The sequence below is a fragment of the Seriola aureovittata genome, chromosome 20, assembly GCF_021018895.1.
Source record: "Seriola aureovittata isolate HTS-2021-v1 ecotype China chromosome 20, ASM2101889v1, whole genome shotgun sequence".
NCBI classification, from domain to species: domain Eukaryota; kingdom Metazoa; phylum Chordata; class Actinopteri; order Carangiformes; family Carangidae; genus Seriola; species Seriola aureovittata.
Window position 1 is genome coordinate 9,866,443 of NC_079383.1, and position 26,203 is coordinate 9,892,645.

At 39.4% G+C, this 26,203-nt stretch overlaps 1 protein-coding gene across 1 annotated transcript in view; it reads left to right on the forward strand.

The window, feature by feature from the left end:
* ctnnd2a (catenin (cadherin-associated protein), delta 2a) overlaps nucleotides 1-26,203 on the forward strand; it is a 278,083-nt gene that overhangs the window by 194,722 nt on the left and 57,158 nt on the right. The window contains exons 14-15 of the mRNA XM_056364392.1: nucleotides 5,608-5,821; nucleotides 15,239-15,425. Of these exons, the coding sequence (XP_056220367.1) occupies nucleotides 5,608-5,821; nucleotides 15,239-15,425 (401 nt within the window). The remainder of the gene's footprint in view (nucleotides 1-5,607; nucleotides 5,822-15,238; nucleotides 15,426-26,203) is intronic.

Below are 26,203 nucleotides of genomic sequence, written 5' to 3' on the forward strand. Positions count from 1 at the left end.
GGCATTCCTTGCCCTCAACAATCCTTTTCAAATCTGGTTTATAGTCAGTTGTTGCTACTCGAAGCAATTCCTTCACATGTATGTCTGTCAGAACAGATCGATGCTTTGATTTCACGTGTTTCAGGGTAGAGAAAACAGACTCGCAGATGTATGTTGATCCAAATATAGACAATATTTTAAGCGCAGCCCATTTGACATTTGGGTACTTTTCCATTGGCAAACTTTTCCAGAATTCAATGGTCCGTTCTCTCAAAGCAGGTTTCAGTTGGTCCTCTTCACAAAGATCGATCATCTCCAACTCAGCCTCATCTGTGACCAGCAGGGTTTTCAAACAGCCCGTCTCCGCATTAAATGGGTCGACGAGGAACGTAATCTGCGGCCTTTTCAGTTGAAGATCACGGAACCGGGTCACAAAGCTTTCGTGCAGGTTTTCAACCATTGTTGCATATCTGGCTGTTTGGTTATTCAGGACAGCGCCGATGACTTGCCCACTGGCTTTTAGCAGAGTGGGAAAATGCGTTAAATCTCTCTTCTGAATATGCGTCTTGAACAGCTTCAGTTTGTTGGCAAACGCAAACACACTTTACACCAGGTCAGGCAGTATTTTTGACTTACCCTGCAGAGTCAGGTTCAGTCTGTCCAAGTGACACAGGATGTCGAACAAAAAAGCCAGATCCATAATCCACTTGTGGTCGGGATAGTGCAGTTTCACGGCATCCAAAAGCTCAAAGAAGCGACAAAGTACCTTGCCTTTTGACAGCCACCTCACAGTGCAGTGCAGCAGCAGGTCACCTGTAAGGCCTTGGTCCAGATCAGCGATGAGATTTTTGAATTGCCTGTGGTTAAGCGCATGTGTGCGGATGTAGTTGACGATTTCCAACACAGGCTTCATGACGTTGTCTAAATTCAATGATTTAGACACGAGTTGCTCCCTGTGGATGATGCAGTGGAAATTCCAAAACTCTGGAAAAGTTTGGTCAGCTTTGCACAGCCCCACAAGCCCGTTCACAGATCCGATCATGGCTGTTGCTCCATCCGTGGCTATCGCAGTTAGTTTTGATATGGGCAGATTTGCTTTCACAAATGCAGCCATCATTGTTTCTTTCACATCTATGCCACGGGTTCTGTCTTTTAATGGCACAATATCAGGTTCTTCTTTGATCACACAATCTTTTGACACAGACCGCACAAATATTGCCAGCTGAGGCTTGTCTTGTATGTCACAACACTCATCCAATGCGACACTAAAATACTCACAGGCTTGAAGGTCGGAGTGCAACTGTGATTCAATAGCCATGTTAATGTCCGATATTCTGTGTTCAACCATGTGGCGGGACAGCTGGATGTCTAATACCATTCGTTTTAGTTTGTCGTTTTCAGGAGACAAGATTTCAACAATGTCACTGAGGCATGTTTTGACGAACTCCCCTTCATTGTATGGCTTTTTAGCCCGTGCAATGTTCCAAGCAAGTTGATACAATGCAAGCGTTACGGTCTCTGAGTGCTTCATAAATTTTTGTAACAACTGTGTCTGCTTTTCTGGCTGACCTTTCAAAGTGACCAACTTGTGCTTGCGAAGTTCAGTACCCTTTGGAAATTCCTGATCAATGTTAGCATGGAGTGAACAGAAGTGCCGCTGAAGATTTGAAGCCTTGAAATGCACTAATGATGCCTGACATATAAGGCAGAATGGCTTGCCATTACGTTCAACAAAAAAAAAAAAAACCCTCCCACTCTGTTAAAAACGTCCTTTGTTCATCTTCATATTTTCGTTTTGCTGTGCCATTTTGAGAGCAAACTTGGTAGGCCTACACTACTCAACGGTTCTTCCCGCCGAGTCATTTGCGTCAGATGCACGTACCGTAAAAAAACAAAATTCAACATGAACGTAAGAGCCGCATGAAACCGGCAAAGAGCCACATGCGGCTCCGGAGCCGCCGGTTGGCCAGGCCTGCTCTAGTGTGTTTGTCATGGTGGATTCTCACCAGCTATGAATCTTGATTTTGATACTGTTAAAAAATGAGCTGTCCCCCTGCCTCATAAATAGTATTAAGTAGCCATAGGTTAATGCCATGTTTGGCCTAGTTTAGAGTACTCCAAAGGGAAATGTTAGCCTAGGGCAATGAATGCAATTTGCCGAAAGCTCAAAAATGCAGTTAGTGCTAGGCTAGGCTAAGTGTCAGGTAAAAATTAAAGCAGTTGTATGTGTGTATGCCTGCCTGAGTATGCACATGCATGAAGGGTTGAAAAGTGTAATGCGTTTCACTCAGTTTCCTCTCTTACATGCAAGCCGTAACCTGTATGCAGCGGGTTGCTGATTAGTCTTGACGTTCCATATGTGGTGACTCATACACACTTGTTAGGCTTCGCATGCCACCATCCCAGGTATGTGTCACCCATGTATCCCCACTGCCAGCTTTTACGCCGGCAGCACCTCTGATTCCTACAATCCCAGCTGTCACCACTGCTAACTGTTACCACAGCAATACTGTCGCAATGGGTTACCAATAGCCGTGGCTGTTGCGGAACAGCGGGAGACAAAGACAAATCAATCTGTGCTTCTAATCTTCTTTACATGGAATAGAGGAATAGGCGCAGAGGTATTGGCAAGCCTTGTAGGTAGCTCAGAGGCAATACAAAGTAATAGCACTATGGCTTTTATAGAATAACAGATTAACTGTGACATGAGCATAAAGAAGGAGCGGGGAGAAGAGCAGAGATCAGCACAGGAGAAGGGAAGGAGAACAGAGGGAGGAGGAGGAGAGGAGCAGAGGTGAGGACTGGAAGGCAAAAGAGGGACAGCAAATCAGGGTGAGGAAATTGTGTGGCCAATGGAGCAAGGTTAGTTTGCCATTCATTGCATCCCTTAATCCATTTTAATTGAATAGATAAGCAAAGTCATTTTGCTCGATAAACTCTTGCTGTGTCATCAAACTCCTCCATCCTCTCCTGCCCTCCATCACTTTCTTATGCTTTCTTTTTCTCCTTTCACCCTCATTTTCTCCACCTGACATGCATCTGTATTCACTATGAAGAAATAAAACTGAACTTGCACTTGTAAACACTAATACTGAGGTGTGTGTGTGTGTGTGCATGTGTGTGTTTTATGGCTCAATCGTCAGATGTTTGAGGTTACCACAGGAGACAAAACAATGAGTGCCACTATAATCACAGGAAAACAGTCTATTTATTGTACTTTACTGTTCCTGTCAACCTGTCTGTGTGTTGAAATCCACCCATCTGGTGCTGCACGATGAAACAGATACTAAGAATTATTTTCTAATACTAAATGTCCCAGGTATGGAGGAGAACGTGCAGAAAAATATAAACCGGGTTTGAAGCAGCTTGATTATGCAGTTAACTGTGAAAAACTTTTTTTGAGTTATCTGGCTGAGTGACTCTGCCTGTTGCAGTACTCCAGAGATTAAATAAAAATGGAAGCATGAACAGGGGGTTCTCTCTCCCTCTCTCTCTCTCTCACAAATACGCACACAAACACACACATACACTAGTTGCTCTAGCCATGTTCCCACTAGTCTCCTGGTGATCACAGCAGCCTGTTTCTGATGATTAGTACTACACCCCTGTTGACTGGACTACACAGGGTCTGCTTTAAGCTCTTTGCCCCCCTAAGGCTGATGAAAATCCCGGCAGTGGAGGAGTAACGTGGGGCGGTTAAAAAGCACCAGCGTAGGGAGAAGGCAATATGTGTTGCACCGTGAGGGGAAGGCATTATGTGTAATGCCAAAGGGGTAAGGCATAATGTGTAACATCAGAGTGCCCCCATTGTGATCCCTACTGGGTTAACAGTCCTGACTGCCTTGTTTTCTCACTGAATCAGGATATAATCATAAATCTCCACTCAGTGGCTGGTTTGTTTCTCTATCTTCATGTTTGCGCATGTGTCTGTGTGTATATAACTAGCAAATAGAGCAATACGTATATAATACAAAAGGAAAAGCTGATTACATACATGAAAGTTTGGAGGTAAGAGGGAAACCTCCACTATACTTTACAGAAAAGTGCGGGCACTTTAAAATTCCTCCTTTTAATTCTCCTGTACCTCCTTTTTGGTGGCGGACATTCAGCTTTCACACACAGGTAACGTGTGGAATGTATCTGCAGATAAAATGAATGTTGACACCTTTCTTGACAGTCTAGTCATGCCAACCAGGAGAGTTTTCCCTGTATTTTAATGTTTAATGTTTCAATATCTGCTCTTATACTACTAAAAGGCATAAAAGTCAGGTTTTGTCAGCATTTAAGTGTCCTTGTCTATGTGACAGCACTAAAGCATTTTTAAACACACAATTACTTCATATTTGTATATTCATATTATACAGTCCTCCAAACTGACTCACCATAGAGCATTGGCATGTGGTTACTTTTACAGATAGGCAAACATAACCAGACAACTAAAGCACAGGAGACTTTGTTTTCTGCTTCAGGGCGGCATGTCGGCAACACCTTGTCTTGGGTTTTGAGGAGTTGTAGCATTATTTACTGACAAATAGCCTAGAGTTGACATTTATTGCACTACTAAGTTCACAGCTATGCTGCTAACTTCTAACTCTCTGCGACAGTCACCGGCCTCACTGTCACACACTTATGCTCTCTCTACAACTGATATCAGAATGATGGGAGCTTGACAAACACACTTGTCTGTAGCTAGTCACCTGTCAAAGATTCCAGGATTATCCACAATGCGCATGCGAAAACATCCAAAAAATGCTGTCCCTACCCTCTGACACATTACTGTGTAATGGTTACAATAATAAACTCTTGCGTGAATTAATGACATTTAAACACCAGAAAGTTGCCGTAATGCACTGAAAAGCTGTTTGCCAACCCTATTTCCATGGTGAATATTGTATAAATCACACATTTTTAACATTATCCATTGTGAATGTGAAAAATAATACAATGTTGTTATATATATAAAGCAATTCAACCACAGCTGTCTATTTCAAGAAGCAATTTCGCCTTCTACCTTTTTCCTTGTCTCTCAGCAAAAGCGTCAGTAGTAATGAGTTAGTCGTGACGGGGTCAGCCCTATGTTCCCACATTTCTTAGAACTTTTTTTTCACACAAATTTTTGAAAATTAGGGTTAGGATTAGGGCTGTGGGAATATAGGGCTGTGGGAACATAGACACACTCCCGTCATGACATATTCGTGAAGAAACTTAAACCAAAGAACCAAAACAGAAATGCAAGGAAGATGGGGACACAGGGTCAGACAGGCATACAGAAACACCATAACATATAAGAATAGAAAAACTGAATAAGAAACAGACACGTAAAAATAGAAAATGTTTAGAAGCAGGGCGAGGCAGCTGGCAGACACACACAAGAAAGGTAAAAAAACATTGCATTTTATGTTAGATTATAAGCAGAGCTGGTATCACTGTTCTTTTCCTTCCATCATCATTGTAATTATGTTGTTATATATTGTTGTATATATACATATTGTTAGTGTGCATCTTTGTGTCTGTGATACTTCACTGTGAAGACTGACTAATTTATGATTTGAATCTTTTTTGTTTCTTTATATAATTCATTTAAGTAGAAAACATGACTGCAATTTTTTTTTAATGGTTTCTCCTCAGATCCGTAGACAGGGAGGCATTCAGCTGCTGGTCGACCTACTGGACCACAGGATGAGCGAGGTTCACCGCAGCGCCTGCGGAGCCCTGAGGAACCTGGTATACGGCAAAGCCAACGATGAGAACAAAGTAGCTCTGAAGAACTGCGGGGGGATTCCTGCCTTGGTCCGCCTGCTGAGAAAGACTGGAGACGTAGAAATCAGAGAGCTGGTCACAGGTAGAGTATTTGGGACAAACTTACAACTCAGCTCACTAGCATGTGCTCCCACGGTGTAGATGCAGTTATTTTCCAGCATAACTCTGCTCCTCTGGGCTCAGTAAAGGTTATAATGGTGTGTGTATGTGTGTATGTAATGCACGTTTTATAGAATTTGACACAGTATGTGCATATGCGAGGAACAGTCGTTATATGCACACACACACGCGCGCACACACTATATCTTTCTTTCTGTCTTTTGTTGTTACTTCATTTATTTATGTAATTGTGGTTATACTTCTTATTGTAGTGAATTTACCACAGCACTATATGACTATATGCTCATTGGACTCATTTGAATTTTCTGGATTCGATCAATTCAAAACATTGAATTCTCCCATATGTATGTACACACAAATGCAGGGGGCATGCACACATTCCTAGAAATTATATAATTATATACACATAACCACACAATATTCGAGTCTCATTTGGTCTTGACAGTGCTAGTAGCTGTCATAGCTAAGTGATGTTAGTTTTTCCAGAATTTAAACACTTACCTTTCACTGAAAAAATATCCTTCAAAAAAAGGTTACTATTCACTCTGCAGAAATCAAGGCTGTTCTTGATTTCTTTTGGATGCCAAACAATTTAACATGCTGCTTGAATGATACTTACAGATAAGTAATAGACTAGCAGGGCTCTAAGCCATGACCTCTGGAAAAAATGCAAAGAAGCAGCGAGGCACCCAACAATTTATTGAGCATAATTTCTGTAGAAGTCTTATGTTATGTGTCCTCTCTGCACTTATTTTTTAGATGGTCTTGTTTTTCTATGTGATTTTTGCATGGTGTGTGTAGGTGTTTGCTTTACATTCAAGTTCTTACCATCAAAAGTGTTTTATAATCGTCGGTTCGTTTTAACCTTGAGGGTATTAGCAGTAAAAATTTCCAGTAGCCAGTGCTATTGAGAGGTGCATACAGCAGTGCACATACTGTACTTCCCGCCACAAACTTAGAATTGTCCGTGCAAATACACACTCATGCAAAGACACTCAGACGTGGAGATATATACAAATATGCGTGTAAGCAAGAGATGTATAGGTTAAGTTTTAACACCCATGTAAGCACACACACACACACACATTACATAATACAATTTGATCTCCACTTCTCCTGAAATATATTTCCAATATGCTTCCTACTAAGAATTTAATACTTTACTCGAGCTACTAACACTAACAGTAAACACTAACACATGTGCTGCGTCGTTTTCTGTCTCACACAAACACAGAGATGCTCACACTCGCACTCACAAACATACAACACCTCAAGCATATATGAAATCTCAACGTGCAGCTAGTTATTTTCCAGCACGACATTGGTTCTACAGCCTCAGGACAGGTAATAATGATGAACCGCTGTATGTACGTGTGTGTGCATATGTGTATGTGTATGTATGTGACTTTTTATTTCCGCATATGTGTCACAGGATTCAGTCTGTAAAGGTGAAAGTATGTGATACAAATGAAATTCAGAAAGTAATAATCAGTGTCTCACACACACAAACATTAGATCAGCTAGAGTAAAAGTTGGCTGCAATTTATATGAAGTGGTTGAGCTGTGACCTGTGATAGCAGATCCAATGAGCAGTTCTCCCTGGCAGGTGAAAAGACCATGTGCAACGGGTCCCAACAGAACATAAGAGAGTCATTCCTTTTTCTCTCCTCTTCTCTGCTCCTCTTTTGTGATCACATTTCTCCTACTTTTCTTCTCTCTTGCACCTATGTTCTCATGTCAGGCTCTCTTCTCTTCACACTTTTTTTCTTTCTCCTTTATCTATATACAGTACATTTCAGTTTTCTATGTGGTTCAGTGCCTTGCATCACCCTGAGCTGGACTGCACATATCTGCACTTGTATCACGATTGTTTCTCTCTTTTTGCTCATACAAAAGCGGCTCTTTGTTGAAACAGGTTAGCCCTCAGATAAGAGAGACGTGCAAGCTCATACAAGAGGATTGGACACTTTCAAAGATAAAGTACAAGCACACTCATTCACCGACTACATAAATTCAAATAGACACACAAACTCAGCCGCATAACATGTGACACCCATGCACATGCACACACGGAATACTGAGATAAACTCGATGGGGCCCCCTCATGTTCAGTTTGACCTCTGATCCCATTGTCCCTCAGCAAGATGAACTCATCTTCAAGTACACACACACGTTCAATCATCCATCTCTGGACACATCCCTATAGGTCACTTGTTCTCAGAGAAGAAGGGGACCGCAGCAGTGACAGCAGGCAAGTCAGCAAGGAATTTTGTCTCTTCCTTCACAGACCCCTCGAATATTACTAACAGGTCATGGAAGAATGGAAGGCAGGAAGTGTTATATTTTCGAGACCTTTTCACTGTTGTTGCCCCCACTATAACAGGCTGGATAGAGGAAATACAGCTTGTAGCGAGATGGGCAATTAGAGAAAAGCAGGTCTATGGAGAAGAAAGGACTGTTGAGCAAGAAACAGGATAGATGGAAGGAAGCAGGCTGTTACATTCCTCAGACAAGCTTTTGATATTATATATACCGAAATAAGAAAAAAGGAAGTGAGGAAGAGAACCTCTGTGTAATGACACCTTCTGCTCTATAAACCAAACTTCTACTCCAAATAAAGAAGCAGGAATGTGCACCAATCAACATTCATGGAAAGAACATTTCCTGTCGACGCTAAATTAGACATATTAGTGGTGACATTCATCACACTCACCACACCCCAGGACAACCTGGCACCTTGAAGTATATCTCTACAGTTCTGGAGAGACGAAAAGATTAAAAGCCTGGAGATGGAGCTTGTGTATTTTTGTGCGTTGTGTAAGCAGATTAACAAATGAATTAAATGCACCGCAAGTCATACTGCATCATATTTGAGCTCTTATATTTATAACTAGTAAGATAAACACACACACACACACGCTGAAATTCTATCTCCCTCTCTCCTGTTGCCGCATTCTTCCTGTCTTTGCCCTTCTCTGCCTGGCTCTCCCCTGCTGCTGGCATAGTGAATCAGTGTCATGCATGACTCTACCTTGTTGTCTGTTTACTCTGGTACTTAGCATTGAACTCTACATTTCAATCGCTTTCTTGCCAGTACAACCATTTTTTGGAGTCTATCCTCATTTGCCTCTTGGGACACCCTGCTGGTGTAGTGATTCACCACTTTAAACTGTTGCATAATTAGTTGGTAATTCAATTAGGTGCATGTTTTCAATTTGTTATGTCATAAATAGAATAGAAAAGAGGAATACAACAAGTTATCATTGTGTTTTATGCTGCATTGGCCATTGACACAATTCAATTTGTGTGCAGTGATGCAATGATTGTGTGGTCAGATTATTCCTATTGTTTTGGCATGGGCTCAGTGTCAAGCACAGATTCTAAAATTAACTCTGCGTAACACTTTTTAAATCTATTTACAGGTTGAATCCTGAGGTGGACATGTAGTCTACCTCCAAATAGTTGATTCTGATCACTGATGAGCTGGACAGACAGCACCCAGTGTGCAACAAAATTAATCTTCCTTGAAGACAGAAAAGCCCCAGGTGGCAAAAAGGGATTTGAACTAACAAGATCATTGGCTGACATCTTGTACTGGCTTGAAAAGGGGAAGGCAAGAAAAATTATGAAGTAACATTTTTCCTTCCTCTGACAGATACAGTCCAAGTGCTGTTGGACTGAATCTCTGAATGCCATAATTCTGTGTAAATGTGTGCTGCAAATACCATAATAAGATCTTAAAAAAGAGTTAACAAGAACTATAGAAATATCTTTGTTATCTCCTTTGCACTGATGTGTAGCAAGAAGGCAATGGATCTATTGCTCTGCCAAATTACATTGTACTCAAAGCTTGACCTTCATTACTAATTGGTAGCTAAATGATTTGAAAGCATGCAAATAGCAGTTGGTGACCAAAAGAGATCATCAGTGCATAAACAAATAACATCAATAGACACAATCCTCAACTGAGGATTGACTCAACTGCTTGACTCAACAGAAGTGGTTGTGCTAGTGTCATAACAAAACAGCCTCTGCAATACTGTCTCTATATTGTCAGCTTCATTAAAGTACTTTCCTGCTCCCTGTGATTAAAGAATCTGTTTAGGTCTGAAGATGTTTTTTTGGTATTTTTTGTTTTCTTTTGTTTTCTTTGTTTTTGTTCTAGTGACCGGAAAATCCTTCCCTCAACAATTTACCTCCCTGTCAGTTCTGAAGTATAAATTTAGACAAGCTTATTGGCTTCCTGGGTCTCAACATGAGGTAGATAGGAAAAAGTCAAAAGCTTCCGGGCCTGTCAGTCAAAGTCCGGTCGATGCAGAGGCTTTGTGCGTCAATAGGAGATGCTATCCTTACGTAAGGGCTCACCTTGAGGCAGTGGACCATGGCATAACCCTACGGCTGCGCCTGCTGCTGTCTTCTCTGAAATGATGGCTAAACTGAGAAGCGACTGCCGAGGAAAGTCGTGTTGAAATTTCGGGTATAGTTGTTATTCTTGTAAATACAAGTGTAGCTGATGGTCTTTGACTATTTGAAAACTGTACACTATGGCTAATGTCTTTCAGTGCTGACTGATATTCCATAGCATGCACAGAAATCAACTATATGTGTATATAGGGGTGAGTAATAATTTTGTGCCTTTACAAGCTCATGATGGCAGCAACAAACCACCACAGTCAAATAATACCGCTGCCCCCCTTTACTAGAAAATGTAATACCTTGCTTTCCCTTACATCAAGGCATGGATCACTGCTCCATGTAGATGTCCAAACCTCTGTGTCCCCACCACTGTTTGTCAAAGCCACATTAATTTAACATTCTTTCAGAAATGCTTAAGGACAGGAGTTCATCAAAGTCATTAAAGGGATGCCAGAGGGGAAACAAGATACTGTACCTTCCCCAGGATGAATTTTTTGCTGCCTCTATGTTATAAAAGTCTTCGTGTCCTGCAGAAATTTCACTGCGGCATTTTCACTGTGGGAGGCCCTGGTGGGAATGAAACCCTCAGTGTAGGCAGTAACAATTTACCCACAATACAGGACTTTACCTACTGCTGACAAATGTTTTCTACAAACCCAATGCAGGAAGAAAAGCTGTATGACCCTGATGTAAAGTCAGCAGTTGTTAACCTACTGTGACCTATAATACCATCCAAAAATCACTATTTATTTTTTGATTTCTCATTCACAGATTTTTGTAGACACATTAGCTATGTAATTTGTCGTCTTTGACTTTACTCATCACCAGGTTTTGACCCCGCAGCTAACTAATTTACATCGCGCTGCACAGATGAAGGCTGTTTAATAAAACATCGCCACTTGAGGCCTAACAGGCCTCACTCTCCCCTTACAAGTCATACTCTCATTTATTCATGAATTCATGCAATCATCTCCCCGATTCTCCAAACCACACAGCTCCTAGGAAACTGTCTGTCAAGCATCTGAGGGGAACTAGTCAAAGGAGGAAGAGAAAAAATTGAAGACAGACAGATAGAAAGGAAGAAAACATAGACATGCACATACACAGGCTCACACACAAAGTCACAAGTATGATGTCATTGTTGGTCACCTGATGTTATACCCATAAGGACTCTGGGCTTAGTGAAGTATTATAGATCTATGTTTCTAGAGCAGGAAGGTGTGTGTCATCGTTGAATTTGGCCAGTGTTATACAGTGGAACACTTAGGAGTCTATTGTTTGTTCGTCCTTCTGCTGAGTCTTTGTCTCTGTCTGCAAAAAATTAACATCTTAACTTCACCCTCTGGCATCCTCAGTTTGTGCTGCGTGTGCATGTGTGTTTATTTGTGTGTTTGCATGTTTATTGGCTAGAGAAGACAAAGCAAGGCAGGTGAGCGCCTTTTTTGCAAGCCAGCAGACAGTTTCTTGTCGACTCATCAGACACAACACTGTTTTAACATGATTGCAATCACACGCCGACAACACTCACCACTCGAGAAAGAGACAGACACAGGAAGAAAGAGAGAAAGAGAGAGGGACAGAAAGAGATGTTTGAAAGCACTGAGGTTTATAAGTGAAGTGTTTTGCCCAATGTTTGTATCTCCACCCTTGCTGAGGGGGCCACATGTGTACATCTTTGTACTGTAGGTGTGTGAGTGTGTGTGGATGTTTGAGCTTTTACCTTGGTTTGAAAAGAGCCCATGAGAGGAGAAAGATTGAGAGGACGAGAGTGACTGGAGATGTGAAACAAGAGGCTGATTAGTGAAGGTGAAGGCAAATGTTGCCATGTTCCCAAGCACATGACACACACACATACACACACACACACACACACACAAGCAGCCTGAGTGTTAGCACTTGATTGCTGCCAAACAGCATACAAGGTCATCGCCTTATTATCACCCTCCTCTTCTTCTCCTCTCAAGAACACGTGCAAATTATCATCTACTTTCACTCTTTCTCACCTTCTCTTTCTCTTCTCTCTCTCGACTCTTTTCTCACACATTATTTTTGTCTCTGTGTTTCAGTTTCAGTTATACTTTATAAGGCTTGTTTTTTCTTACATTTCTGTCCCTCGTTAACATTTAATATTCTTTCACTCAGTTTTTGTCTTTTATTGTCTTTCTCACGATATAATTTTGTTAATTGTTTCCACATTAGATTTACCCATGAAAAGGTAGTATCTTGGATCCATCCATAAGGAGATATTTATAAATCAATTCGAGAATAATAGATTTAATTAGAAATTAACCTTTCTGCTCATTAGTATAACTGTTTTTTTGTTTTGTTTTTTTTTTATTTCTCAACACCAGCAACAGTCATGGCCGGAGGCGTTATGTTTTCGGTTTGTCCGTTCATCCATCCCATTCTCATGAGCACAATAGCTCAGAAACTCCTTAAGGGAATTTCATCAAATTCGTTGCAAAAATTCACTTGGAAGGATGAACATGTTAAATTTTGGTGGTCACAGTTCTGACCTTGATTCAATGCTGTAGCGCAGGAAGGGGAGATTGGGAACATATTTCCAGCAACTTGGCTGGTTGGCAGAAGCATATAACCGCGAGGCCCTAATTCTAGATTTTTACATTTCTCATCTTGTTTTGTAATCTTTTCTGTTCCTCCTACTGTAACTTCTGCTATTCTTTAATGTTGTTCTCTTTCCCTGCCTCGGCTCCATTTTCCTCCCATCCCTTTGTCATTCGTTTGCAGACTGTCAGTATAACTGACACTAGTGCAGTACGTAGCAAGGCAACACTGGTATTGCTCTTGGTGATGCAAAACTGGCTGCCATTCAACACCTAGCGCCTCTATGGCAGTTTGAATAGAGTGTGCTAGTGAAAGTAAAGACTGTGAGGCTTACTTCATATCCATTATTAGTGACACAACTTGCCCTTGCCCGTTTCGTCTTCTCCATATTTTTAATAATAGTTTTGTTTCAATTGATAATATACTGTATTCTGGAAACAATTTGTGAAAATGCTGTAGTATTATTTTCAGTGTACTACTTTTATTTTATTTTTTTCTTTTTGGTGATATTTTTTTTAGTCAAAGCATAGGACGGATTTAACTCCCTGGAGCTTTCAGGAATTCCGTGTTTAGCTCAGCTTCAATACTGCTGTCATTTCAGATAACAGAGCTACTGTGCACCTACCTGCTGACCTTATGTTTCATTTACAGTCACATCTGACAAGACCAGAGTAAAAATTGGAAAGTGCATAGTGTATTCTGTAATGAAGAGGGCATCTTCATCTGTGTGGTAACCGTGCAAGTGAATGACATCTGTCATCTGGAACCGAGAGGTCTGGAATCTGATACCAAATCTGAGAGAGATAGTGACCTTCATCAAAACAGTTTTTAATAGTTTGCAATATTAAAACGTGCTCCAATCTGTTCCTTTCATCCTATACCATCACTCAGCTTCTCCTGTTTTCTTCCCTTCTGTTTAGCTTGCATCATCTTTCATCCTCTGTTTCACACATTTGTATCTTATTTTGTCACCATATCTGTTTTTGTATTTTTTGCTGTTTATAGGGATGACCAGTGCAAGCAGCAGAGACTAATTAAAATATTTAGAATGCAAGAATTCTGAGTGTGTGAGTGTGTGTGTGTGTGTGTGTGTGTGTGTGTGTGTGTGTGTGTGTGTGTGTGTGTGTGTGGTTTGCATGTGCATGTACAGCTGACCAACAGGGCCAGTCCTGTCATCAGTCTGCGAAGAGGCATCTGGTATTCCATCTGACAAGATGAAGTTAAAATGTGTTTGTGAGTGCGTGTGTGTGTGTGCGTGTATGTTTGTGTGTTCAGTAAGTTTGCCGAGGCGATTGAATGTTTCCTTGTGTACATGCGAACCTGCGAGTTTTTCTGCCAGATCGAGTGTGCGTGCATTCATTGACTATATGTCACTGCATATGCTTTGAGCATATTTGTGTATGTACTGTATATGTGTTTTTTGTTCTCCAACACATGAATGTGTGATAAATAATGCACTGGTTGGACAGTTGGCTTTTTTCCCAGACCAACAAACTAATTCATTTCCTCAGATATCACAAGTATCAGGTAGATTATAAAGTTGAATTTGAGAATAAAAGAGTGAATGACTTTCTCAAAAGTGATAAAAGGAGAAGTTATTTTCAACCTGCATTACCAGACCTAAACTACCTCCACACTTCACTGTGATGTGCCAGCGCAATAGAAAGGTCTGAGTGAGCTCAGCATCCTTATTTTGTGGGTTAAAAATGTTTTGGGATGTTTCTTGGACTAATCAGACCTACCTCAGAAAATGCATTGCAAATGTACTGTATTTCTTGTAACATCTCTGAGAGGTTAATGGAACCATTTGCTTTCAATTTCCATAAACTATGTGCTTATAAATGACATGTGGAAAGTTGACATTGATTGGTAATGAAGAGTTCAAAAATTAAAGTTGAAAAGAGTGCTGTCCTCACGTAGCTGCGCTCTGAGAACACAGATCTGGTAGGAGCAAAACTAGAAAGATTGTCAAAAAGGCATGAATCAAGCTGTGCACTGTAGGAAACCCTATAAAAAAAGACATCTGTTCCATAGTTTGATTCAGCTTACTGTATTTAACTGATCTTAAGGGAGGAACACATCTATCTTCCTTCCTATCAAAAAATTAGAATAATCATTTATACTGTATGCATATGTATAGTCCTAAAATAAGGCAGCATTTCGGTTTATAGTACCTATATCATTAGCATTTTAGCCAGTATATTTTGCATGTTACAGAGCAGAAATTTTGAGCTGGTGCAAGATCTTTAGTTTATATGAATATTATGTCTTGTTATGAATTTTACATACATACTTGTTGTTTTATTATTATTTATTTTTCTCTGTAGAATTCTTATATTATTATTTACAAAGTGATGTGAAAACAAATTTTTTTATGTGTGTTTCTTTGTGTACGCAGGTGTGCTATGGAACCTGTCATCATGTGATGCTCTAAAAATGCCAATCATCCAGGACGCCCTGGCCGTTCTGACCAATAGCGTCATCATACCCCACTCTAACTGGGACTCCTCCCCAAATCACCATGATGACCGCAAGCTCCACCTCCATACCTCCCAGGTGCTGCGCAATGCTACAGGCTGCCTCAGGTAAAAGGAACACACACATGTATAAGCCTGCTATGTTGGGAAATTCTTAACGCATATGCACTTTTTTATTCCTCTCTCTCCTCTTTGTGTGTATATGCACACCCCCTGTATACCTTTGCTATATAATAATATATAGTGACAGTATACTGTATAAAACCTAATAATAACTAGGCTATATATTTCTTTAGCATTTCAAGGGAAATAATGGCTGCTTGATTTTACCAAATGAAATCAAAATTGTAGCTTGACTTTTCTTCTTTATGGTTAACTCTGACAGTTAACCAACAGTCTCAACCATTTTTATAGTAAACAATCTCAACATATCATAACAGTTGAGCAGCTTTAATACGTCCTTTGCTCTTTCTTTATCCTTTATATCCCTCTTCCTCCTCTTATTTGTGTGTTTATCTTACTCACTCGAGTTGCAATAATTACCTGAGTAGCATCATGTGACCAGTGCTGTACAGGCTAGAAAAGCTCCCTGTTTAAAATAGAAATGCTCTGTCAAAAGGTAATAATTCTCAGTAATTTACGGGGTCTGAATAGGACATCATCTGGGTCTGAACTTCTGATTTATTTTAGAAAACAGCAACATGTCATATACACATACTGCATGTGTTTCCACTCTCTTTCTTATTCCTCAGAAATACAGTATATATATCAGATTTTCATGTTATTGATTTCTTACTGACATACAGTCTACATAATTCATCATGGTTTTATTCAACTCCACAGTACATGTTGGCTGTGTGTGTGTGTGCAAGCATAAATAATATACTATATATCTACTGAGATTTACCATAATGAGACTATTTTATTGTGCATTACAATAAATCTTGTCCGTTGAGTCTTCACTGCTGTGATTATAGATGCATATATTCACAAATTAAATTATAAACAATACTTTGTGCACAGTTGTTTATCTCTCTCCCCCTCACTCATTCACTTTTGCGCTCTCTCTCACTAACTTGTGCTGGTAACCATAGTAACAACTCCCCCACTTGTATGTGTGTCAAGACTTTCTTTTTGTGCATTGTGCTGATAAAATATGTTCCTTAGTTGTTAAAGCTTGAAATAAGGAAGGACGACTTCAGCTTTATGGATCATTGTGTTTATTTGATTTTCAGAAGTCTGAGAAGTTCAGTCATCCCTGATAAACCCTACAAATAATTTGGATTTATCACATGAAAAAGTTACATTTCCTAAGTGAAAAGGTGCTTTATATGACTGTTTTCAGTTCCCTCACATAGTGGAACTGACACCAAAAAGTCCTAAGTGCTAATACAAAAAAAAAGAAGAAATATAAATGTAATTTCTAAATAAATAGTCAGTTTCTGTCTGCAGACATAGCATTACATGTATATTCCTGCACATGTACAGTATATATTAGCCAAATCAACAAGGTACACAGAACAACCTACTTGACCTGTCCATGCTACTCCTGGACATGCCCTCACAACCAAGTAAACTTACATACAAAACACTCACTGAGAATTTCGTTAGGAACAACATACTAATACTGGGTAGGGTCTCCCTTTGCTCTCAACAGCTTCAATCCCTTGTAGCACTGAATCTACAAGATGTTGGAAACATTCAACAGATTTTACTTCATGTTGACATGATTGCATCACATTTCTGTAGATTTATCAGATGCATATTCATGCTGCGAAAAAAGAGGCTAGTGAAGAGCACAGAACTAATCGCTGCCAAAGGTGCTTCAACTAAGTACAGAGTAAAGGTTCTACTACTTTACTCAATGTGATGATTCAGTTTCTCCATTTTTGAATTTCCATTTCCATTAGAAAAATTTCTCTTTTCACTATTAGACAATATTACTATTATCACTACTATTTCTGAGTGTAGATTCAATATATCTGTTCTTCAAGATTACTCATAACTAGATTTGAAAGAAATCTATATTTATGGATTTGGAGCTCAGCCAAACATGCAAGAATTTCTGTAAGTTTTACAGTTACATTGTGTGTTGCTTCAAATGTTGGTGGTGCAAGGAATTGTGGGATGGCATTATCTCCTTTTCTTTTTTAAAGGATGGTCCAGTGTATCTCATGCTAAAGAAAAAATAACACAGGAAGCACTGAAACTCTTTTCTTTAGCATTTAGAGAATTTGACCAGCTCTTGGCTGCCACTTCGATACTTCCAGGTCATTTCACTCAGTTTGGAACTTTCCTAAGCAACAAAAAGTGTTTGACCACAACCACTGACTGGTATTAAGGGGCCCAAATTGTGCCAAGAAAGCATTCCCCACACCATTAAACCAGCTTTGGCCGTTGACATAAGGCAAGTTGGGTCCATGTGGTCATGCTGTTGATGCCAGATTCTGAGCCTACCATCTGCCTCAGGAGAAGCTGAGAATCACTAGATCAGGCTACATTTTCCAGTCCTCAACTGTCCGGTGTTTTTGAGCCTTTGCCAACTGTAGCCTCAGATTTCTGTTCTTGGCTGACAAGATTGGAACCCGAAGTGGCCTTCTGTTATTGTAGACCATTCACCTTTACATTTGATATGTCATGCATTCTTTACATACTTTTTTGCTCACCGCTGTTGTAGAATTGCATACAACATAACCTATAGACCAGTGAGTCAGCTACTTTATCCAAGCTTTTTTGAAGCCCAAAACCAATCTTCTACATTATATGTTGTGCATTTTAATAACCTGTAGATGTTACAAATGGACTACATTCAACTGACATGGACTCATTCAAAATTGAGAAGACCAGACTCAAATATGTATGTCAATTGAGTTAAGCATTCTTTAGCATGGATAGCACGTGTAACACTGACTAAAAGATCTTGTACTTAGCTTGGTGGGCCACATACTCCTCGTTGAGTTTCAACCCCCATCTGCAAGCAATGTAGCAATGCCACGTTGTTGTGAAATGTTAATACATAGCATCCCACCACTACCTATAGTTGGCTTACTTCGGCCTTAAAATTAAGTTATTTAGCATCTTAACATTAGATCACATTAGTTTAAGGTAACTGATATTTAGCCACAATTTTCATGAACAAAATAAAGACTAGTGTATCCATACTATCTCTTATATTAACACAACTCCACATTTTCCTAAAGCTACATGCATGTTATTTCAGTCATCTTGCAAGTACAGTGAACCAGCTAGTTTTAATGGCATGCATGTTTGAAAATGATAGTTCACATGTTCAGTGAGCTGGCCATAAAGTTGTTAAGAAAATAGTCCAAGCCTCATTGTATATGGAATTTTCTCTTAGATTATTTTATTTATCCAAACATTTGTTCAGGGCATGACAGAGCATAAGCAGCAGGAATGAAGCTGAACATCATCTGCTCACAAGGAAAATTGAGTTCACAGAGGAAGAAATCTAATGTTATTATAGATAAGTAAATCATTGTGCTAAGCTGACATGTCAGTGACACAGACAAGGTGTAGTGGGAGACTACTTTATTCATTTGCTGACTCAAAAGATTGAGTGAGAAGTCCTGAGTGTTTTCAAACTCTTCCTGCCTAGCTGAAACATTTGTTGATAGGATTCACTGAAAAAATCCCATCAGAATTAAACTAGGTTTAAAATAAAGGTCAACATTGAATATAATATTGGTGAATCAATTTTCAAGTTCACAACACTTTTCAAAGCCAGCTTTTGTTAATTTTTAAAAAAATGATAACAGAAAAATCATTGCTTTACTTTTGTCAGTTCGCCATGTAGTTTGATTTTGGTCTAAATTTGAAAATTACTGATGATACTAAAATCCAATCTTTGCACATAAAAAACACACACAAATACACTATTATACTTGTGTTTTTAATTTAGGCCATGTATTTGGTGAGCACGGAAAAGGAGCTCTGATCTTTGATCCTGTTGCGTACATACCGGGCCTGGCATCAGTCACAAGCCATTAAGGAAGTTCATTATAAGGACATGCAGAGTTTTGGACCCACTATTGACACTTTGCGACTCTTCCCACCATCAAACTATCAAATTGATAGGAAACAGAGACAAAGGACCTCTCTTCCACAAACAGACCATGCTTTGAGCATGTCCGAACGACACAGAACCAGACCAAAGGTCAAAGGGTCAGCTCCAGAGGATCAACCAATGGACACCAGGCAACTGGAGAATATAGGCAAAATCTCCAGTTTGTAAAATAAGACTCTGTCTAATGATATTTGATTGTTTCTTATATAGAAAAGTAATAACAAAAGGACTGATTAACACTAAGGTGTGAATCCTGGCCTCTCTGTGCCATGCATGAACACACACACATGCACACACACACACCAACCTCCCTTCCTCTGTCCCTCTCTAGATAAGAGTCATAAACTACAACCCACATTCCAAATCCTGGGTAGTGACCAGCAGAACACACAGATCTAAGGAAGAATGTAAAATTAAATATCTAGCTGTTCTGTAACTTATGAAATGTTCCTATGCAATAGTTTAATCCCAAACTTCTATCCCATAGAATGTTTGAAATGTAACATGTAGATTTTAAGACAATGTCCTTCATGTGACCATACTGTCAGCATCCTTCACATGAGGTAACACACACTACATGACATCCAGAATGTCCATATTATTATTATTACAGTCAAAGAACTGCTGTGTAATCCACATTTATAGACTATTAGCTTTATGAAATGTTTATATTGTTGTTTGATCAGTTTACCACTTGTATCATGATTAATTCCAGGTTTGAAGGATGTAATATGAAATCAACACTCCTATTACTCCTCTCTGCCATTATTAGTGCAAGTAGTTTTATGATATTTCATTTAATGTTTTGTGGTCATGGTGGAAGATGGATGTGCGAGTTTATAAGTAAACTCTAGAATTAAATTATTCCAAAGTTCAGTGGAAAATTACTCTCTTCTCCAACTGGAAACACAGGAGACGACGGGTGACGCCCCTGAAACATGCGCAAGCCCCCAGGGGATAAAACAGTCATGAATAATTCACACAAGGTCAGAAAAGCCAGAAAGGTTAGAAGTCAAAAATGTTAGAAATGCGAAAAAGTTAGAAACTCGGCGAGATGCTAAGAAGGAAGAAGATGCGAGAAACGAAGCTAAAAGCTAGAGGCTAAAAAGCTGAAGCTAGAAAAACGATGCAGAAACTAGAAGCTGAGAACTTTGCTCAAAGCTCAGAGTCCCGGCTCAAAGCCCGGCTCTGTAGCCACGTAAACTCTTAGCCCTAAGCTGCTAGCCACAAACTCATGGCTCTTAGTCATTTTTGCACTTTTCGCGTCCTTTATTTTTGTTTGCCACAAACTCCAAGTAACATAATTTTTGTCTACATGCGTGATCTTTTATTTTCAAGACCAACTGAACCAAAACAACAGAAGTGCCTCAGAGTAATTTTGTAACTTTTAAATCATCATCAAGTTTTCCTTTTTGAAGATTTTGACAACTTTAGAGTCATCTGGTCAACGCCAGTCTCCTCTAAAGTTATCCAGCCAAAGTGAAGAGCATTAGAGTTTATCTCGCATCAACCCGCAAGAGACACCAGCAGATGACACATCTGCACAACCACCTGCAGAGAAGCTGAGCAGAAATCAAGAGTTCCCGAGACAGAAAGTCTCCTGGCAAACTCCACCAGAGCTGAACCGCTGAGACATCGGCAGAATCCGCCATCGTGATAATGGGACACGGCCTCCAGGAGAATCCACCTAGATCCCGCGTCTCCGGGGTTACCACGGCAACCACAGCCACCTGGATTCCAGCCAAGGGTCTTCAGCTACAGCGCAACTCACAGTAGGCCGGTCTTAACACTCTGCTCATGACTGGGTTGATGATCGAAATATAGCAATATTTAATCATCAAACCTAATTCGTAGATGTAGTGTCATTAGCTGTATAGCCACAGTGTATAGCCATAACATATTCTCTCCCACCATTGCCAACTCATCACACTGCTGATTTCATTATTATTTTCATCTTTATGATTATTACACCTTGCATTTACTCTGTAGATAGTAGTTTAGTTAATAAACTCCTTTATTAACACCCAGTTGTTGTCCTGTTGTGTTCTTTTGACGTAGAGACTGGAGATCCATTGAATCGAGAAGTCATGGCTTCCGATATGAGATTGATAAATTTGGCAATGAAGTAATTCGTTGTTGTCCTCCCAGAGGACTGGTGCCCCATTTCAACGAGAGTAAATTCTAAAATATGGCGTTGACGCTACAATCCCATAAACAGCATTTGTTCATCTATGTACACACAGATACACACCAACTCCACAGAGGTCTGAGATGGTGTAGAAAGGAAAACTCCCTGTCCACTTGGCCATCTCTCTGACCTGTGTACTCAATCAACCACCAGCAGCCTCTGGATTAAACCTCACCTCAGCCTCTTTGCAGGGCTCCTCTCAAGTTGTTTTGAATGGTTATCTCCAGCTATTGAATGTCTCTCAAAAGCATTTCAAAGCCGTTATGAAGATGTCACAAACAGGTTTTTGTACATATTCATATTAGTTTGTGTGTAAGGTGTTACATTGTGAACATGTGTGGATGCTATTAACATACCAAAGCAAAGGCTCCAGTTGCTCTAGACATTGTTCCATTTGTGATCACTTTAAATATGAATGCTAGCTTGCATAATTGTTAACTTAATGGATATTTGCATGATTCTAGTTATAAACTGTTTTCAGTTAAACTTCTCTGTCTGCTGGCTGAAGAATCAAATGTTCATCTCCAGCCAGTCATTGGGACGATATCAATCCAACATGGGCACTTCTTTTTTAAAGGCATTGATCTGTATCAATTGCTTTTTATTTCAGTAACAGTAATATATTTTAACAGTAAAAATATTGTCAACATGATAGCACCACATTTCTTGTACTTGTTCTTTCTGTATCTTTGCTGCACTGTTGTTGTCCTACCAAATTATGAAGAACACCACCTTTGAGTTCTATTGTAATATAACTGCAGCTGGCAGTGCAAGGTATATTGCTCAGGTGCAATTAGAGACAGTAAAGCATTTGAAAGGTGAAATGTAGTGTAGTGTTTTTTTATTATAAATCTCTCTGGCTTTTATTGTTGGCATTCTTAATGGAACAGCACAGGAACTGCCATGGGGGCTTGTGGTACAGGACAAGATGATTATGCACAATAACTCAATATCACAAACACCTGTACAAATCTTATTCAGTCCACTAATAGCTTTGCATTTGCAACAAATATTACATTGGGGGATTTTATAATGTTGCTTTGTTTTTTGTTTGTTTGCTTGTTTGTTTGTTTTTTCCTGGGATGAGTCAGAGCAGTGCTGATTTAATTCTTGTATTGTTTAGGCTGTTTTGCATTATTGCATTTGCATTTGGATTGTATTATTTTGTTAACTGTAACACATTTGTCCACCTGTGAGTGGAGAGAGATTGAGAGCATAGTCAAGCATAGGTTACTGCCACTGAAATATAAGAAATGTGTTTTGTTTAGATAGAATCATCATTAAATGCATAAGAACTATTACGGGAGCACATAACTTGGTACTTGCACAGTGTGCAGAATATAGGTATATGTGATTATGAAGTTATTCCTCTGTGTAATATCTATGAAATTTATTCTCATTTGCAGTTAGAAGAGGTAGCGGTTTGTGCATTGCAGGTAATGAGTTTTTTTTATGTTAGATGGGCTCGGTAATTTATAGAAATCTAAAATAGACAAATTGAAATTTCTTTAGATGTTTCTGGTTCTTAAGGCCAAATGAGCTGAAATGTTTTTTTTCATTATGACATGTCATGCATGTCTAAGCTTTAGTCATACCTGCACAATACAGTATGAAGTACAGAGTTCATTTTTGAGAGTGTCTGAGCACTCAAATGTAAAACAAGGAAAGAGGAAGTGAATCTATTGATGCAGACTTGAAAAACTTTGCTGTTGAATTTTTCAAATGTAATTTTTAAATCCTTTGCATATACATATACTAAAACCCATCCACCTCCTCTCTACTGTGGTGGTGACAGGAGTCTTAGATAAACTATTGAAATAAAAATGAGTTTTACCAACTACAGGGGTAAATGCTAATAGGGCCTCATGGAAACTATATTTTGTGGTTCAAGGATGAAAATTTAAAAGAAATGCTGAATTGAGTTTGAAAAGATTTGTTTAATATAGGACTCAGATCATCTGTGGTATTTCTTTTAGCTGTTTGTTTATCCCAAAGCAAGACAAATTACCTTAAACTTTTAAGACTAAGTTATCAGTTGTTGCCTGTGATGTCTTCAGACTTTCAACTTTTATGTCAAGTTTATTATTTCCTAACTCACTAAGGTGTTTATAGGACTATAATGTGTGTGTGTGTGTGTGTGTGTGTGTGTGTGTGTGTGTGTGTGTGTGTGTGTGTGTGTGTGTGTGTGTGTGTGTGTGTTCCTCTAGAACACAAGACAAGATGCGGGGGAAGACAAATGATGCTGTCAGTGGCACTGCTCCACTCTGTGAAGTTAGAGATCAAATTGTAAAAGCTGGTAAAGGAGGAGGACAGCAGAGCAGAGGAAAAGATGGCTAAAAGTTGGGAAGATGAGAACAGAGAGAATGTAGAAGCGGTGAACAATGAGAAGGAGAGACTAACAGGATCTCAGAGATGGGAGCTGAGACACAGAGTAATGAAGGTGTTTCTGCTGCTCTCCAGGGTTGTTTTCTATCTCACTATCTGTTCTGGGTGGTTAAAATGACATAAGGCCACAGTGTTCAGGTCCCAGTGTACCTCAATTTCAGACCTCTCACCTCTCTCATTACACCTTTGCTGTGTGTTCCTGTGTGTAATACATGAGAATATGTACATGTCTATGTGAATGTGTGAGTCTTGGTGTTTGTATAAATGTTGTGTGTGTACATGTGTGTATGTGCATATGTGAGCACATACATATTTGTGGTCATTGAAACGCAACAATATTAAAGTGACTCAATCTCAGAAAATGACAGCCAGTATAGGGGAGTTGCATATGATTATGGAAATGAACTGCTGTCATCGCATCAGGTGTTTCGATTATGAGTGTGTGCTAGTGTGTGAATGTGTGTATGTTCTGTATGTGTGAATGTGCACGTGTGCATATTTTAAATGTGGGCCAAGCAGCTAATGATGCTGATGGACACATATGTTGTCTAATCGGGTGGTGGGCATTAAGGGTCCCTCCCTTTTCACACATGTGCACACACACACACAAACACACACACACACATACACACATACAGTGTTATCTGTTCAGACACAAGGTCTCCTATAGAGAGTTACCATATCCTCAATTTAGGTGCCGTTTACCTCCCTGTGGGTTGTTGGTCTACAGCCAAGCCAGAGAGAAAAAGCTACCTACTGCCTTGATGTTGTACACACTATATATGTAAGTGTATGTGTGTGTGTGTGTGTATTTCTGTACTCATCACGATCACACACTCACAACCACCTGCAATTTGTTCCTTTTCAGCAACCCACAGATGTGGGTGAGCAATAGGATGAGCTATTAGACAAATCAAGAATACGGAGTGTGCAGTCACAAATTAGTTTGTTTCTATATTTATTCCATTGATATTAATTGGTTTGTATACATGTGTGTGCCATCTGGTGATGACCCTCTGCTGCCTGTGCCTGCACACACACACACACACACACACAAACAAACAAACACAGACACACACACACACACACACACACACTCACCAGCTGTTTGAGACAAAGTCACTCAGTGGTCATTTGTTCCCTGAGCAACATTAGAGGGCCATCTGTCTGAAATTCACTCATGTTCACATCTTTCCTGTTACATGTTGGATGAATCTTCCAACAACTAAAACTATAGAAAGTGAAAAGTTTGATTTGGTTTTGATTTCCTCAGGTATACAGTTATATAACCCGTCTATCATCTTTTAAACTGTGTAATTGGTTAAAAAAAGAGCCATCTCTGCCATGCTTTAATGACTGCCCAGCCAGCTCCTGCAGATACCAGGAAGCTTCTTACTGAAAGTTTTCTTACTTATGAGCTTTTTTTTTTTTTTGTTAAACATTATATATAAGTCATAATACATATAAGGTATTTTATGTATCTATTTTTGTGTTTGTATTTTGGTTTACAGACCTCATCAATCAATCAATCAATCAATCAATCAATCAATCAATCAATCAATCAATCAATCAATCAGTCAATCAAAAGAGAGTTTGTAGCCTGAAGATTTAACCAAGGCTCTGTTTTATCTTTGTAACCTCTGATATATCTTATTTTTGTTTCAGTTTAATTGTACTTACAATCACTGAATTCAGTGAACTTTTTTTAATTAGTTCATTCCTTTTATTTTTGTTTTAATTTGTTCCTAAAAAGACATTTTTGTGTCTTTCTGTACTTTTAATGATGCTGGCCCAGCAGCACTCCAATTTCTCCATATTTCTTCCCAAAACTTCCCATGAGAATGAGCCAAATGTTGTTTATTGCATTTTAGAAATACAGAATTTACTGAATATTACCATTATGTGAATTTTTTTTTCTTACTTGACTAGGACATAGTTTGTTTTTCCAAACATTAAGAGGTAAAGCCAGGAAATGGCTTGCTCTTTTGCATTGGCACCAATGGCACTTTCCTTTTATTCCACTGCAGCTAAAATAACAACTGTTAAATTCTGAATGGGATCCTTAATCAAGCTCTGTCTTTTTGCTCAGTAGGTAATTATTTAACGATGCAGGCTAATGGGTTAGACTGAATTAATGAGGAGTGACGTCTGATTGGTTGAAGTGTAAGCCTGTAATGGACTCGTAAAATAGTAGAGATTACCAGTTAAGTTTAAGGAGATTCACAGTCA